Source organism: Atta colombica, unplaced genomic scaffold, assembly GCF_001594045.1.
Source record: "Atta colombica isolate Treedump-2 unplaced genomic scaffold, Acol1.0 scaffold96, whole genome shotgun sequence".
NCBI lineage: Eukaryota > Metazoa > Arthropoda > Insecta > Hymenoptera > Formicidae > Atta > Atta colombica.
The window spans coordinates 1,861,523-1,877,039 of record NW_017259590.1 but is presented as its reverse complement, the minus strand read 5'-3'; the positions used below and the strand labels follow the sequence as shown (position 1 = coordinate 1,877,039).

At 32.3% G+C, this 15,517-nt stretch overlaps 4 protein-coding genes across 5 annotated transcripts in view; 3 read left to right on the top strand and 1 right to left on the bottom strand.

The window, feature by feature from the left end:
• LOC108693699 (DDB1- and CUL4-associated factor 8) overlaps positions 1 to 1,763 on the top strand; it is a 3,832-nt gene extending 2,069 nt beyond the window's left edge. Inside the window, exons 5-9 of the mRNA XM_018202761.1 lie at positions 130 to 286; positions 386 to 548; positions 886 to 1,010; positions 1,107 to 1,226; positions 1,570 to 1,763. Coding sequence (XP_018058250.1) covers positions 130 to 286; positions 386 to 548; positions 886 to 1,010; positions 1,107 to 1,226; positions 1,570 to 1,740 — 736 coding nt within the window. The 3' untranslated portion in view covers positions 1,741 to 1,763. The remainder of the gene's footprint in view (positions 1 to 129; positions 287 to 385; positions 549 to 885; positions 1,011 to 1,106; positions 1,227 to 1,569) is intronic.
• A 1,048-nt stretch (positions 1,764 to 2,811) lies between these two features.
• Positions 2,812 to 4,860, top strand: LOC108693731 (gem-associated protein 2). The gene is made up of 5 exons (XM_018202842.1): positions 2,812 to 3,039; positions 3,134 to 3,221; positions 3,285 to 3,443; positions 3,522 to 3,800; positions 4,676 to 4,860. Exons 1-5 carry the CDS (start codon positions 2,936 to 2,938, stop codon positions 4,766 to 4,768), a joined length of 723 nt encoding a protein of 240 aa, XP_018058331.1. The 5' UTR covers positions 2,812 to 2,935; the 3' UTR covers positions 4,769 to 4,860.
• Positions 4,405 to 6,324, bottom strand: LOC108693732 (ubiquitin-like protein 4A). Its single transcript, XM_018202843.1, has 3 exons — positions 5,952 to 6,324; positions 5,544 to 5,649; positions 4,405 to 5,354 (listed from the first exon to the last, which is right to left on the bottom strand). Exons 1-3 carry the CDS (start codon positions 5,997 to 5,999, stop codon positions 5,053 to 5,055), a joined length of 456 nt encoding a protein of 151 aa, XP_018058332.1. The 5' UTR covers positions 6,000 to 6,324; the 3' UTR covers positions 4,405 to 5,052.
• LOC108693730 (codanin-1) overlaps positions 6,313 to 15,517 on the top strand; it is a 12,880-nt gene continuing 3,675 nt past the window's right edge. The window contains exons 1-10 of one of the 2 annotated variants that reach the window (XM_018202841.1): positions 6,313 to 6,367; positions 6,954 to 7,257; positions 7,347 to 7,623; positions 7,718 to 7,878; positions 7,956 to 8,546; positions 8,644 to 8,877; positions 8,951 to 9,313; positions 9,519 to 9,684; positions 9,750 to 10,018; positions 10,320 to 10,456. In XM_018202841.1, the coding sequence (XP_018058330.1) occupies positions 6,976 to 7,257; positions 7,347 to 7,623; positions 7,718 to 7,878; positions 7,956 to 8,546; positions 8,644 to 8,877; positions 8,951 to 9,313; positions 9,519 to 9,684; positions 9,750 to 10,018; positions 10,320 to 10,456 (2,480 nt within the window). In that variant the 5' untranslated portion in view covers positions 6,313 to 6,367; positions 6,954 to 6,975. Of the gene's footprint in view, positions 6,368 to 6,676; positions 6,875 to 6,953; positions 7,258 to 7,346; positions 7,624 to 7,717; positions 7,879 to 7,955; positions 8,547 to 8,643; positions 8,878 to 8,950; positions 9,314 to 9,518; positions 9,685 to 9,749; positions 10,019 to 10,319; positions 10,470 to 15,517 lie in introns of those variants that run through there. The other variant, XM_018202839.1, reaches the window with a different exon arrangement.

Sequence of the window (15,517 nt, the reverse complement as noted above, 5' to 3'; positions counted from 1 at the left end):
CATATATCTTGGGTTTCAATTATATGATAAAAGTTTTTTTTTTATTTTTCTTTATTATAATACTTTTTTTATAATAACTTTTTTTATAATAAATCCTCTGTAACATATATAATTTTTTTTTGTTCATAGGTTACTTATAGTAGAAAAAAATTTAGTATTATATAGTATAGATTCTAATCCTTCAAATAGTAATGAATTTTGCGTCGCTGGTCAATCTTACTGTGTCATAGGTTACGATCGGCGAAAAGTTTCAAAACCGCTTTATAAACTATGGCCTAATTATGTAGTACGTCTTGTATTAAGTCTATTACTAAAAAAATTTATAATGAAAGCAATATAATTTGTTATTACATATTTGTTTACTTACATAATATAAATATTTTAGGAAAATAATAAACATGCATATGTAACATCTGCTATGTATAATTATAACGGAACAGAAATTCTTGCTTCATATAATAACAAGGATTTATTCCTATTTAATAGATTAATAACATCATTACATGGAGATTACGCCCATATGTATCAGAATGTGTATAGATCATCGAGTAGGTTACATAAAATGCAATTACATTATTTCACAATTACATTATTTTTTTACTCACGATTACTATGAATCTTTTTAATTCTTAAACATTTTTCTTTATGCGCGTTTAAAGAGAAAAAACTGTGATATAATATGAAAAAACAGGATTCGATAATATGGTATACTTTTTAATTAATTTTTATGTATGTGTTGCTAATAAGAGATTTCTTTTAAAATATCTTTCTATAGAAGTATCTCTTTTAGAATTTGTTAGTATAGTTGAGAAAAGCGATGCTTTAAATAATTCTGATTTATTAATATTTAATTAATTACTCATGTCTTTTGTTGGTTGATTACAGTATATGAAGGTAATTTTTTCGGACCTAAAAGCGACTATGTTGTATCTGGATCCACTAATAATATATTTATTTGGGAAAAAAATTCGGCATCTGTCATACAATATATGACAGGAGATAGAGAATCCGTAAGTTTCTATTTCATAAATTTAATATAAATAATTTTTTTTCTTATTTATAGTATAAACAAAAACTAGCGATTTTTTTCTAAATTTAATTTATAGGTAACTTGCTTGGAGGCTCATCCGCATATTCCCATTCTTGCGACAAGCGGATATGATGACAACATTAAACTGTGGGTGCCTTCGAAAGGAGAACTTTCGGTAATGCGGTCATTAGGGAATGTATGTATGTAAAAATTATCTTTTTATATAATTTCTTCTATTTTTCTTGTTATCTTAAGTCTACATGTTATTTAAAGACAATGAAAATTTTTGATATCATTCTTGATGAAAGCAATACAATAGAATGCAGTAGACTAATTGCATTGATGTGATTCATACGTTTCCTTTTTTTCACAAATCCCACGCAAGAAATAAGAAGGAAAATAACAATTTCTTCTTCTAATTATTTGACTGAGCTCTAAGGAGACATTATCTGTCAGAGAGAGAGGAGGGGGGAGGGAGGAGGAAGGAGGGAGAGAGAGAGATGAAATTGACTATACACACACTATTATATTTCTTCTAGCATTTTTGTGCGGACCCACACGAATCAAGTTCAAATCGAGACGAAGATGATACTAACGACATCTATGTCGATGATGATAATAATAATTCTAGTAGCTCCACATCGGACAACTCTATCGAGGATTTATCCGAATACGGCGACGTTGAAAGAATACAGTGTTTTTTATCTTAAAATTGTTGCTTAAATTAACGCGATTTAATATTGCTATGAGAGTTACATGTATAATGTACGAAGTGTATCTTTTTATATTAAAAAGGATAAATGGCAAATATAAATGCAGAGTGATAATTGATGCACAATTAAAATTGTAATTAATTAATTAGAAATAGAAACATAAATCATTTAATAATAGATATATATTCGTACATTATTTATCATGCTTTATTCCTGTGTTCCATTTTTTGTCTATTAATGTTTATAATTAATGTCGTAAGTCTATAACTTATTGCATTTTTTTATATTAATCGTTTCATAATTATAATAAATTTTACTGTATAACTTCATGTAGTGAAATGTATATAATAATATCACCGCAACGTATCGAAGATGCTTTGCATTCTAGTTATAATTGATCTTTTATATCGACTGAAAATAATCAGTACATATATTTTGAGTTATAATTAGTTGGTTTACTGTATTATTATTTTTTAATGCGTTGAACAAAATAAAATTAATTAATAAAGAATAAGCGAAAGAAGAGAAATAGAGAGAAGAACATATAAGTATAATATTTAAAAAATGATAAAACAATAGCGATTTTTATAATAATCAAGAACGTTTTGTCGTTTGAAATGGCATTATATTATTAAAATTTAGAAGTGAAATAAATTTCGTGACGAAACTTCTCAAACCTACTCGCATCTAACACTCGCACCTATATATATATTTTTTTAATATATACATTTTCAACATCGCGATTTAGCACGGACTCGCACCATATTTATTTTCATCGCGATTTTATCGTCAGTGCGTGGCTATGTAGTATCCCTAAAGCCCATTCTACAACAGTAGCAGTAATGGATTAAGGAGTAGGCGTAGAAATCAACCAATCATAGTCGAATGTGAGAAAGATAATTAACTATGATTAGTCGATTTATACGCCTACTCTTTAATTCACTATTGCTACTGCCTTTGTAGAATGGGCTTTACGTATGCGTAGTTTATCATGTTGACAATATATCAGGTTTCTTAACCTCAATGACAAACTTAAAACTTCTACTAACTTCTACGATTAATATTTCGTTCCGCGAGGAAGAGCGATGTTCTTTTGTCTGTCATATTTCTTCGCTTCAGACAAAAATGCGTTGAATAAATGTAATTTCTTCAATTTTTGAATTAATTAAATTGAATAATTATTTGAATTCTGATGGATTACTTAAAAAAACCAGTATTTGTGGTGGGAGAAATAAACGAAGATATTAATCTATCATTGCCACCTTCTTCCGGAGAAGAGTACATCAAACGAGTGGTGTAAGTTGGCATTTTTTTCTCAGCTACTTTTTTTTTCATTTTCTTGAATTTTATAATTTCAAGCACATGCACATCATGTTCTGTTTTATTGCAGAATAGAAGCCAGACAATGCGCGGATGTAGTGGTGGCTAATTTAGATCCCTCATGTGTGAAGGAGCCTACAAAAGCCTATGTGGAGACTGTAAGTTAATTCCTGTAAATTGCCATAAATCTTGCAATCATGGAATGAATATGACTATAAAAGTTAGCAGGATGCGTTCAAGCACCAGCAAGCCTCAAGCCAACTGTGGAATGGCAACAATATCAGGTTGCAGACTTTTCCAAGTTAAGATTATATGTCAGCCAATTGAAAGATGAGATACTAATAGGCAAGCGCAAGTGGAAACCACCTGACATTCATTTGGTATATACAAGTCTTATAAAATCTTATCTAAAACTTGAGGAAATTATGAGTTATATTAGTTCTTCTTCGCTATTGCAGCCAGACATAGATGATCAGAATGCTTGGATCAGCTTCTGTTTAAATGGCGAAGAAAAAATCGAACCAACTCTGAATACTTTGTTTTGCTTTAGTCAGTCTGATGTAGAACAGGTACTAGAATATCTGGTACAACTTGTGGAAACTGAAAGAAAAGTTGAATACAAAATAGGCCAATGGATCTATACGTTACTTGTGATTTTGGAGCAACCATTGCAGCCTGATACTTGTTCCTGCCTGCGCTCATTGGCTCGAGCATGTTCCGTCATTCGTGCCGATATTGTAATATTCATTATTTGATTAAGCTAATTCAGTATCATAACATCTTATAATTAATTATCAACGCTTTGTGTCATACTATCCTTCACATTTAATGGAAGATAGAATGACACAAATAGCATCTCCCCAAATCCAGCCTAAATTAACCAATATCGTTCTGTACCTCAAAAAACGAAAAGAGAAAAAGATCAATAAGTTTAATTGATTGCTTTTCGATTCATACAATACTCATTTCTCACAAAAAGAGCAATTATGTAAAAATTTCAAGATTGAATATCTCGATAAGCTATGAAAGATATGCCTTTTAAGAAAAGAAAAAATTCAAATATTTTTTTCTTAATGTTATGTCATTTATTTAATATAAAAAAAAATTTATTATAAAAATATAATACTTATATATAGTTATATTTGATCCTAAAGGCATAGAAAAAGTATGATTCTTTTTTAAGAATAACAAATGCTATATAATAAAAACAGAACATATTGATTCTTTAGGTTCTAAAGCATCAATTTGTAAATTTTACAAAGAAAAGTTCAGTTAGAATTTATTGTTAGCAGGTGATCTAAAAAAGGAGGAAAGAAAAAGGAACAAAAAGGAAACACTGAATTTCTATTAACAAAACATTTTTATTGCATATAACTTCCTGTTTCCTCTACTTACGCTGTTGCTATGTCATTCCCGATATTAGAAAAAGGTTCAGGCGATAATAAAAACTCGCGTTTGTCGGGTTACAAAAGATTGAGAAAATAAGAGACTGAACTTTTCTTCTATGCCTAAACTAACTCGTGGTCTTGTTAATATCTACAAAAGTTCACGTCAGAATTTACTAACGCTATCTTTACGATCTCGCTATTTCTTTTTTGTGTTTTTTTTTTAGAGAGAATTGGACGCGCAGGAGTTGGGAGCGCTGAACTTATTCATCTGTCTAGTAGCGAGATACTTTCGTCAATTAGACTTGGCAGATCCTTAACAATTTCCTATTGTGCATACAATTATTTATGACGCGACATGATATATGTCTGTGTACATACAGAGATTTTTAATAAACTTCACATAAGATTATCCTTAGATTCCAAACGTAGTAAATAGTACATTAAGTTTCAAGTCTTGCTTAGTCAGTATGATCGCGCTTTAAATTACAATACACAATACCAATTATTAAAGGACTCGATATATAAGGCAATGCTTCAATTAAATAAACTCGTATTACAATAATCAATTGGTAAGCGAAAATTGGATAATCTTGAATAATCCTTAAGCTACGTTCTCTTGGTCCTGGAGTAACGCAGTGGCTAGTCTCTCTAGATCATCATAACTAAGATTATTCACTTTATTTTTCAAGTCCTTTATCAACTCATTGACTATGGACTCTGTCTCGGATACTGTATAATAATGCCTAAGTACCCGTGAGACCTCTTCTCTCAGCAGATGGATACCGGCTTTCTGTTGGGGCAAAGATCTCGCTTCGCTGGAGCCTTCCTCTGCTTTCTTGATCACCAAAAGATTTAACTTACTGCCATCTTTGATCCCCGGATAAAAACTTAGCGGATTTTCATCTGAAGATTAAATAAAATATTTGTAACAAGAAATCATTACGATATACAATGCTAAATGAAAAATATTTTCCATTTAGTGACACGAGTCTGTATAAACGTCATTCTATTTTTCTTAATATTTCTTGATGAGAAACAAATAAAGAATATTTGTGCCACCACATGAAAAGCTTCTAAGACGAGTATTCTTACCCGCTAAAGTCTTGCCAGTGAGTAATAATCTTTGCTGTGGTACATCGATGCCCAAGAGATCGCTTACTTTGTGCTTTAACTCCAACACTGTCTCTGACGGCAATATCTAAAATCATACGACACAATATAATGACATGAGAGTAATTTCTACGAAAACATTCTTGAGATGTTTGGAGAAAAAAAAATTGTTGACGTCAGAAGGATGCTCGTTTGAAAGGCGGATTATAACCTTAATTTTTCGCTTTAACAGACGTTCGAGCGCGTAAATTCATTGAAGGTAACGACAATCGTTATCTGGGCTCCGTGATTTTTAGTATTGGTCTGCGATAGAATTCAGATCACGAGAGGAAGTCGTGGATACTTTCGCGAGAAAATGAGGGAGCGGCGCGACAGCCATGCCGTACTCACGTCAACGACGCACTCTTTTCCTTGCAGCTTCTTCACGATCACTTTCATGATGAGCGGCCGATGAGGATCGTGGAGACGAAATTGTTTGATCGTGGGACGCACAAACGCGTGTGAGGCACGCAGCCAGGCGAGATCAGGTTTCTTGAAATAGTGGTGTCTCTGACTGGACCGACAAAAGCTGGCGCATCTTATGTGCCAGAGAGGTTATATTTTGCGTTCGCACGATTCACGACACAGCGTCATCAGCGTCATCGACTGCTCACTCCTGTTCTTTTTCTTCTCCCTCGGGATTCTCGGGAATAGCGACACACGAGGATATCGATATACTGATCTGCTTGTCCGAGCGGGTATCGATAGTAACAGCGATGCCTCGTAACAATTCCTCCAATCGTCAGAGCACTTCACGCAATTATAGAGTAGGTGAACATACTTAGCACGGAATAGAATCAAAAATATAATGTGTTATTTGCTGGAAATATTCTATGTAGTTCGGGATTTGTTCAGATGGCGCTACTGGAGTTTAGTGATGCCGTCTAAAATGCAGGCACGTTCCTCTGTTAAAAAGCTATGGTTGTCTGTTAATTAACCTAACCTAATTTGGCCAACCCGGTTACGGTTACAAAGCTTATAAAGCGAGATAGATTAGAATGCGGTGATACGTATCCATATGTTTGAAAATACAATCTCTACATTGAAAAATGTGCACTTTGCGATTGAAGATTGTACAATAACATTGATTGTATAATCTCTGTCTAATTAAAATCTCGTGTTCCTAGATAATACTCTCTTTCGAATTTCTCCAAATGTTCCAAAAATTTAACCTTCAAAATTGTGGCCTGAAAAAATAAATATGTCAAAATGTTTAATTAAATGGAACGAGAGATTCGATCAGCAAAGAGATTATAATTTAACACGAATTACTTGTATGAATATTTTTTCATGATTTTTCATTACTTAATATAATAATATTTAAATACTTATATAATATTTAAATATTTATAGCCCGCAAAAATTGACGTGTACCATGGGGGAGATAAACGTGTCTTTTCAAATTGACACTGACAATCGCGAAAATTTCTCGTCTACCATTTCGTTCCATACTTTTAAGAAGCAAAGAGACGCTTTTTATGATATACTTAGAATTTGGGAGGAAAATCATTTGGTGCCAGGATGGGTGTTTCAAATTGCACTGGGTGGCAAGATAAGAAGCATGTTGGCGATGCACAATGACTGTAGTAACTATTATCACATTGCTAGGTTATTTAAATCGCAATTGTTAATATCATGTATACAGAATAGACATCAGGTAAGCTCAAGACTATTAAACATGCTTTATTATATCATTATGAAAAGAATTTCTTAATAACGAAGCAATCGTGTTATTATCAATTGTAGGATGATGTAGTGGATGACGAGAGCTTGAATTTCTTGAAAGCTTTAAAACATGTTAATCCTGAAAAATTGACGCAACTCAGTAAGAGATTTGTGACTCCTTTACCATCGCAGAGTCAAAGTGTTGGTCCTTCATTTCCTGGCATGCAAGAATTTTTTAAAGATTTTATATTGCATGCATTTAATCCAATATTTTATACACATTTGGAGAATTGTTTTGTACATGAAATAATGGAATTGAATGATACTCAGTTTGCTAATAGTGAAATAGAAGACTCAGGTACAGTTTTTATTATTTTAATGATTTCATGACTGTTATATTCTATTTAAATTTTAGGAAAACTACTTTTTTTTCTGGATTTTTCATTTTGCAGAAACAATGGTTGATGATCAAACGCAACAGAATTTTATTACTTGTTTAGCCAGCTTGAGGCTTCTTGCAAAAGTATTAGGCCTTTTAGTATCATTGCCATATAGGTCTGAATCAAATACTACTAAAGAGATTATAATGACACAAATAGAGATAAGAAGTAAGGTATGTGACATAAAAATTCAAATGTTAAAAGTTACTTATCAAATTCTTTTCAAATCTTTTCAATTGTTTTATTATAGGTATTACCATCATTAAATTTACAAGCTTGTCTTCAGAACGCCATAATCGAGGGCAAACTGTCACTAACGATCCCTTGGATAGTTAAATATCTAGCTATGATGGATATTGTATCGCTTCGGCTGCCATATTATAAGCAGATCTTGGAACTATTGTATTATATTTATCATGCTATAAATCAGACCGATCTTACTGCCCCTGATTGTCTTATTTCTCAACAATCGGCTGTGCTGCTCAAATCCAGCCTATGTTGGTTGTTTGAGCTATCAAACTTTCCCAGAGATTTCTATATTGTTTGGCAAAAGACTTGTAAAATCAAGGAACTAAAGAGTCTCAAACAGATGGAAAAATTTTTCGAAAAGAGAAAAAATTCACATTCCGTCGATTGTGTGATTCCTGTTAAAAGTAGTCTCGATAAATTAGATATAATTACTGATCGAACGATGCGTATGTGCTGTTCGCGAATGGAATCGACATTCTCTTTGTTTCACGGAAACGGAACGAATTTGAATATCAATTCTAATAAACATATTACACCTGTTACTAGTCAACTACGTAGATTAGGAGGCACTACTCGTGCAAAACACTTGGAGGTATTTTTTTATTCAATATTCATATATTTATTCATATATTTATATTTTTAATATTGCTTTATGTTACTATATACTTAATAAATTTTTGTTATGGCAGTTACAATTGGAGGAAGCCTTTTTCCATGGTCAACCAGCTTCTACTCGGAAGACTGTTGATTTTGTTTCCGAAAGAGTCGCGTCAACTTGCGTGAAGCATATGTGTAATACTTTATTGACTTCATCGCGAGAAGCAAACTTAAATTCTTTCAGAAAAATTCTGAAACACAAGCATATTGAGAAAGACTCCGATGAACAGAGTGAACTGTCAAAAAATTACTTCAACGAATTTAAGGTAATATCTTGCGATTGTAAAGAAAATTTTATGTTACATGAAAAAGGAAGTTTAATCGTAATTTGGTGTTTAGGTTTTACTTGCGAGCGACATGAATACATTGGCCAACAACGCGTCGAGAGAATTGAAGGATCAATGTGAGAAAACAATTCCAGCAATTTGCGAAACGCGAGTCGCGGCATCGATAGAATCTTTATTAGCAGAAGATTCTTTAACGGCAGTCAAGGAAATGTGCATCAAGATTGCGACTAGAATAGCGATGGAACGAATAAATCAGTGGATTCAGTCGCATATTGCCGGCGATTCCTTGTTTATAAAGGATATGGAACTTGAGATTAACAGGTTCTTTCGAAACAATAGTCCTGTGCATTCCAAACAGGAAAAATATCACAATATGGATGCTCCTAATCCTACTACTATGATGGACGAACTTCGAGTAAGAATATAATAACATAAACTTGATAAATTAATAACTTGATAAATAAAGAATTTAATGATAATTTAATAATTAAAATTCGGATACATTGACGCGTTAGATGTATAATTTTTAAAACCAAAATATTAATTTTTATTGTTTCTAAAATTAATGACTTTAAACTATTAATATTTAGATATAAATTTCTATTTGTTTTTTTGTTTAGGGATTAATATGGCATATGTTGGATAATAATGGTATAGATTTGACTATTTCGTCTGTATTGAGTACTTTAGATAAACTGTATCAATCATTCAATCAAAGAGATGATTTATTACCAGGACCACAGAAAGTTTTGTGTTATCTCAGTATAGATTTTGCGCTATTTTTAGGTATGTTTAATAATACTGAAATCTCAAGAGTGTGATAAAATTATAATTATATTTTACATTTTTAGTGGCATATAGAATGGATCTCTTTACACGAGAAGTCCAGGACAAATTGATTAAAGTATGGTTGTCGAACAATTTAAGAAATGACGAAGATGATTCGCCTATGCGTAGAATACTGTGTTCTAGAAATATTATGTTATTAATGCAACCACAAAACGACGCTTTGTGGCCAATTTTTGGCAAATTTCTAAAAAGATTATTAGAAACAAAGATACTTGATGGAGATAGTCTTAGCGATCAATGTGTAGCTTTATTTAGACAAGACTGGCCTGTGGTAAGTTTAAATGCGATATAATTCGAATTATTTGAGATAAAATAATGGAACTAAAAATATTTATGTATTGCTTTCTGTAATTTTAGTATTAAAAAAAATAATATAAAATTAAAAGATTTTTTTAATAATAAATAAGTTAATTAATGATAAAAAAGTAAAGATAAAAAATAAGAATATGTAGTATATACATGTAATTGGACGGAATATTTTCACAAAATATTTTCAGTGACCTTTAGTATCGAGTTGCTTTATTCCTGATTGATCGTATATCTATTGTTAACATCGATTTTATTATCCACAGCCTTTGTTAAAACTTTTATCGAAGTGCCTGTCCGAGGCTATTGAGGGTTACAAAGCCAATGACGAAGCGACAGAGAAAGTCAAGTACCTCCTTGGTTGGATAGCTGAAACATATCACGAGATCGAATTTTGCGACGATGATGAACTATAGACTGACGTAGTTAACGTAGGTATAGTTAACGATACTGCGATAATTGGAAAGTATGACTTTGTTGAGATGAATTTCTGTAAATATAATTACTATCTTATGTATATATAATATATAAATATATTTGTGTATATTGTTGTATATTACAAATATGAAACATTTTTGTTTTGTAAATGTATACATAATGAAAATGCATACGTATGATTCGTTTCGGATATGTATATGAACAAATATTTTATGAGTAGGAAAATAAATTTTAACTTTTTGTATATGACGATAATTGAAAAAAATACACTATATATATATTTTATAATCGACGTTCACATAACATTTCTTCATGTTTCCGTATTTCCTATATTTTCATTTGTATGTTTATGCATCAAAATAGCTCATCGAGATGCAGGGCATGGTCTTTTCAAGATACCTCGAGGGCACTCCTTGCTATGTGATTGTAACCCTCTTTTGTCCTTCAAATTAGATTATCCACTTTACTCCGTTCCCGCAACTCCGAATGCCGGACTATTGCTCCATCCCATACAATGAAATCAGATTATCGTACCTTCAGACTCGGCAGCACTTGTGTAATGAGATACACGTTACCGAAGTCACGCTCTGCTGTCAAATATACGTAAGTAAATTATTGGAAAGTTATTGGAAAGTTAACTTGAATCTTTATTTTTTCTGCGTGAATCATATTGTTTTAAAGAAAATATTAACATATTAAAATATTAAAATATTAACAATTAATTAATATTAATCTTAAGCGAGGCAATTTGGAGTTCTATCATTTAAATTGATGAACTTTCGCTGAGTGGATTTTTCTCTTGTCTACTTATAAATAAACAAATTGATCCATCGCGTTTCATCAATTAATATATACTTGACTTTAAGATATGATAATAGCTTTTTAAAAAAATCATGTTTTGACACGCGTTATAGCTTGGAATCTTTAAATTCTCTCTTCGCATCTTTAAATTCTCTTTAAGGGTGCTTTTCTATTTTAGTGAGGTAATACAATGCGCACCGTTATTGTTGTCAGGCTCACGCTGCTACAGCTGGAGTATCAAAATTGAATATAAATTTTGTAGAGTTCGAGTATTGTTAATGTGAGACCCTTTATACAACTAAGATTAATGATTATTTTATTTTAGTATAGACGTTATTAATAAATTATTATGTTGTAGAAAAATCAGAACATGAATAATTTATTTATACAAGTAATTTATAATTGTTTATCTAATGACGTAAAAATTGTTTTAATGCCAATGCTAATTGAAACTAGTATCTAATTCCTATTTGCGCAAAGGATGGATATCAAGGAATCGATAGTCTTCAAAGACCCATCTTTTTGAACGGTTCTGATACAACCAAGCATATTGTCCTAACAAAACGAGAATGGTCCTTTTGTTCTTTCGAAATTAGGTCATTCATTACCATAACTCTCAATGATTGTCCACTTCGTCCGATGACGGTATCTTGGTTCGTTGCTTACGAATGAGTGATCGAAAATTTTCCGTTCTCGTGAATGACAGGCAGACATTTCCTTCCGTAATTCGTTAACGATCTATTGATTTATTGAATTAAACTCGCGCTAAAAAAAGAATGACACTAATATTAGTAATCGTATTACTAAAAAGATAAATCTATTTAATCTCATAAAATATTTTTTTCGTAGAATTTCATTCAATGAATACGTACATATTTGATTGCTTAAATATAATCAATGATTCTTAATTTTATTATACTGGGTAATTATTTTTAAAAATTTATTTTAAAAATAACACGAACACGTTATTTATTTATCTATTAATTTTTTATAATCATTCATTTTATTAAAAAATAATATTATGTGTACAATATATTTTAACAAAGTATTAATTCTATTCTTTATTTTCAAATCATTAAAAATATCTTCAGTGTTATTGGTTTTAAAGATCAATTAGTCTGAAATTGCGTCGTGAAATTCCATTTAAATTAATATGAAATTTTGAGAAGGAATACTTATGATTTTCATTTGCAACATGTTGTTGATGAGTTATTTTGCATGCAAGAAATATTGTTATTGCCACATTGCGCCATGTGGTGTTCAGAAACTCTTCGTGCCATAAATCCACGCGCGATATAATTTTACGTGATTTTTCGAGCATGGAAACGCGACCTGTTTTGAACACATCCGTTTGTTTTTCTCTTTTTCATTCACCGTAACTGCAATACGAGATCTGTCACAAATCCGATATGACGAAAATATTCAATCCGATTGTGAAGGCAAACCCGGATATATTCAAGAACTTATAAAAAAATATTGCCAAAATATTTTGTATATTATACCATTTAAATTTTCCTTGAGCAAGCAAGATGAAGTTTTAATGACATCTTATTAACGTCAAAGATATGATTAAGACGTTATTTTGATACTAGAGTTTATAATAAAACTTTTTAAATTTATAAGAGTCTTAATAAGACTTTTTAAATACAAATTTTCTTTATAAGAATACTTTTTGCATTTACTGTATTTTTGCAAGTTAATACAATTAAGTTAAAAAGATATATTTCTATATAAAGTTTCTATCAACATATTCAATATGTTTTTGGTGGGGGATTTAAAATCTGAACTCAATTACAATGAAGAAATCAATTAAAAACAATGAAAAAATCGTTGTTGATTTGGATAGCGTGGATTAATGAAAGAAATAATCTCTAGATGTGTCTTCGTAATGTTTTTGTAAGCGCACTACCTAATATACCATTTCTTGAAATAATTCAATTCAATCGTCGCGAGAGAAATGAGTAATTTTCAAGACAAGCGCGGTAGACATAATCGAGCGGAATTTCTCGGTTCCCCTAGAGATTGGGCAAACTTCATGCCGTACGACGCGCGTACATGCGCGGCGCAGTTCCGCGCGCGCGTTCGCGGAGCGCGAACGAGTTCCTCGTTCCTCGCAGTCGTGATCCGCGGTCCGTCGCGTTCGCATTCGTGTCCGGGTTTCCCGTCCGCGATCTATCGGACGATGGTACGACTGATCCCGGTTGATTCACCCGCGAATTAATCCGTCCTCCGGTTTTTAATTCACTTGTCGTCGTATCGCGGTGCTGTTGAGTTAAGATAGCTGCCGATCAACGCCATTTCTCGAGGCGCGATTCCGATTTACAGGAAAAACAGACCGCTTTCGACAGGTGGTGAATAACTGATAAACGAAGATAAGAATCGGGAATCTTGATGATTGCTGGAGGACGATAATGGAAGACACGGTAAAAATTTCATTGCATCTTTTTCCGCGCGATTTATTGACGTAAAAATAAAATTGAATACATTAATTAGCTTGAATGTAGCCGCATTTAACAATAAACCCCGTGCATTAATGTGAATTTATCTTTCGTTAGCGAACATTCGATCTCGAACGAGAAATACGAAAATCTCTCATCAAGTCCTTCGAATATCTCAATAAATCTTATTAAGATCTCATTCGCTTTATTTACCGGAATCGATACTTCGGTAATTTGAATTTGATCGTAACGAAAATAACTCCTCTACCTGAGATGCGTTCCAAAACATAACTATATATAATTTCACAACGTTCTCTCCGAGGAAAATTTTACTCGAAATATATAGTACACATAACGTACACTACATTAAATCGAGTAAAATTTTTCTCAGAAAGGACGTTCTGGAATGTAGTTTCTCTGGTAGTGAGATGAACTTAATTACGTTTTAGAACACTCTTTTATTTACTCTTATTGAATGATATATCGCAATCTGTTATTCTTACGAACTCGATCGACGCCATATTAGATAAAATTATAAAGTTAAAGCGCTAAAGCGATCCGTGTTTTTTTTATCAACTTAATCATTTTGCGAAATCTTTGCAGATATGACCGACGACATGTATCGGAACTAATTGTTGGCGTAAGACTCTCGCCGCGACTCTCGGAGGCAGAAGAAACGCAATGAATTCGAATGCGCAGCAGAACGTCGGTTGTATCAAGGAGTGATAACGATCAGGGTGCATTTCCCGTTCGACGTGCCGGCCGGTGTCGGTCTCGCCGGAACACGCGAAGCGGCCGTTTCGCGCCATCACGTGGCTCTTGCCGCTCGTCACATGGATCGTCACTGCGAAACATGAACGACGGAGTTGTCTGTTGATCCGTTGATCCTGCCATTTTGTCGACGCGTCTCTGCCAAGAGTGCGAAGTAAGTCCGACTCATCTGGAAAAAACGCTGGATCAGTTCTTATTTTAAGATCGTCTTAAGTAATAAACAATAAAAATTAATTTTGTGAGAAAATACACATTAAGCATTTTTACATCTTTATAATTTTACTCGTGCATGTAGTCGTTTCAAATATTTTTATCTTAAGTACTGTTTTAAGATAAATATATATTTATGCTAATTCAGCTCATGATATCTTAAGACGGTCCTAATTAAAAAAATGGGCTACGAAAATGCAGATTTATAATCTTAGTTTTGAACACTCTGAGGAAAATAAAAATCGGCAGAATCGACTTATTTTTAATTTTCGCTCCACAAACGCTCCAAACTTTAATCATAAATCGGAGTGTAAATCAAATGTAAGTACTCGATTACAATACATGGAGTAAGTCTGGTGTAAGAAATAAAAGTATACAATTGTAATAATTTTTATTTTATTTATAGCTAACAATCTTATTGTGCGAGTTGAGCGTAAGGGGTGAAATAAGAAATAAAACTAATTTATTTCGCTTACGCCAATACTTTTATAGCTTCCTTACACAGAAAGTACATTAGGTTACTTTCTTATATCAAACTTATATGTGTATACTCCATATTGTAGACGACCATTAAAGAAAAAATAACAGAAACGTAAGCTTTTAGGAGACAAAAATTGAGACAAAAAGTAAAAGTTGTCTCAACTTTGCTAGAAGCTTTGTTTACGGTCCTCTCCCTTTATATTCGATGTGTGATACTTTATGTATTTATGTGTGTTTTGACTTACTCTAATATTTATTTACGCCAGAATATCGATCGTTGAATGCTGATCTTTACGTTGTGTAAAAAGATATAAAACCAAAATATG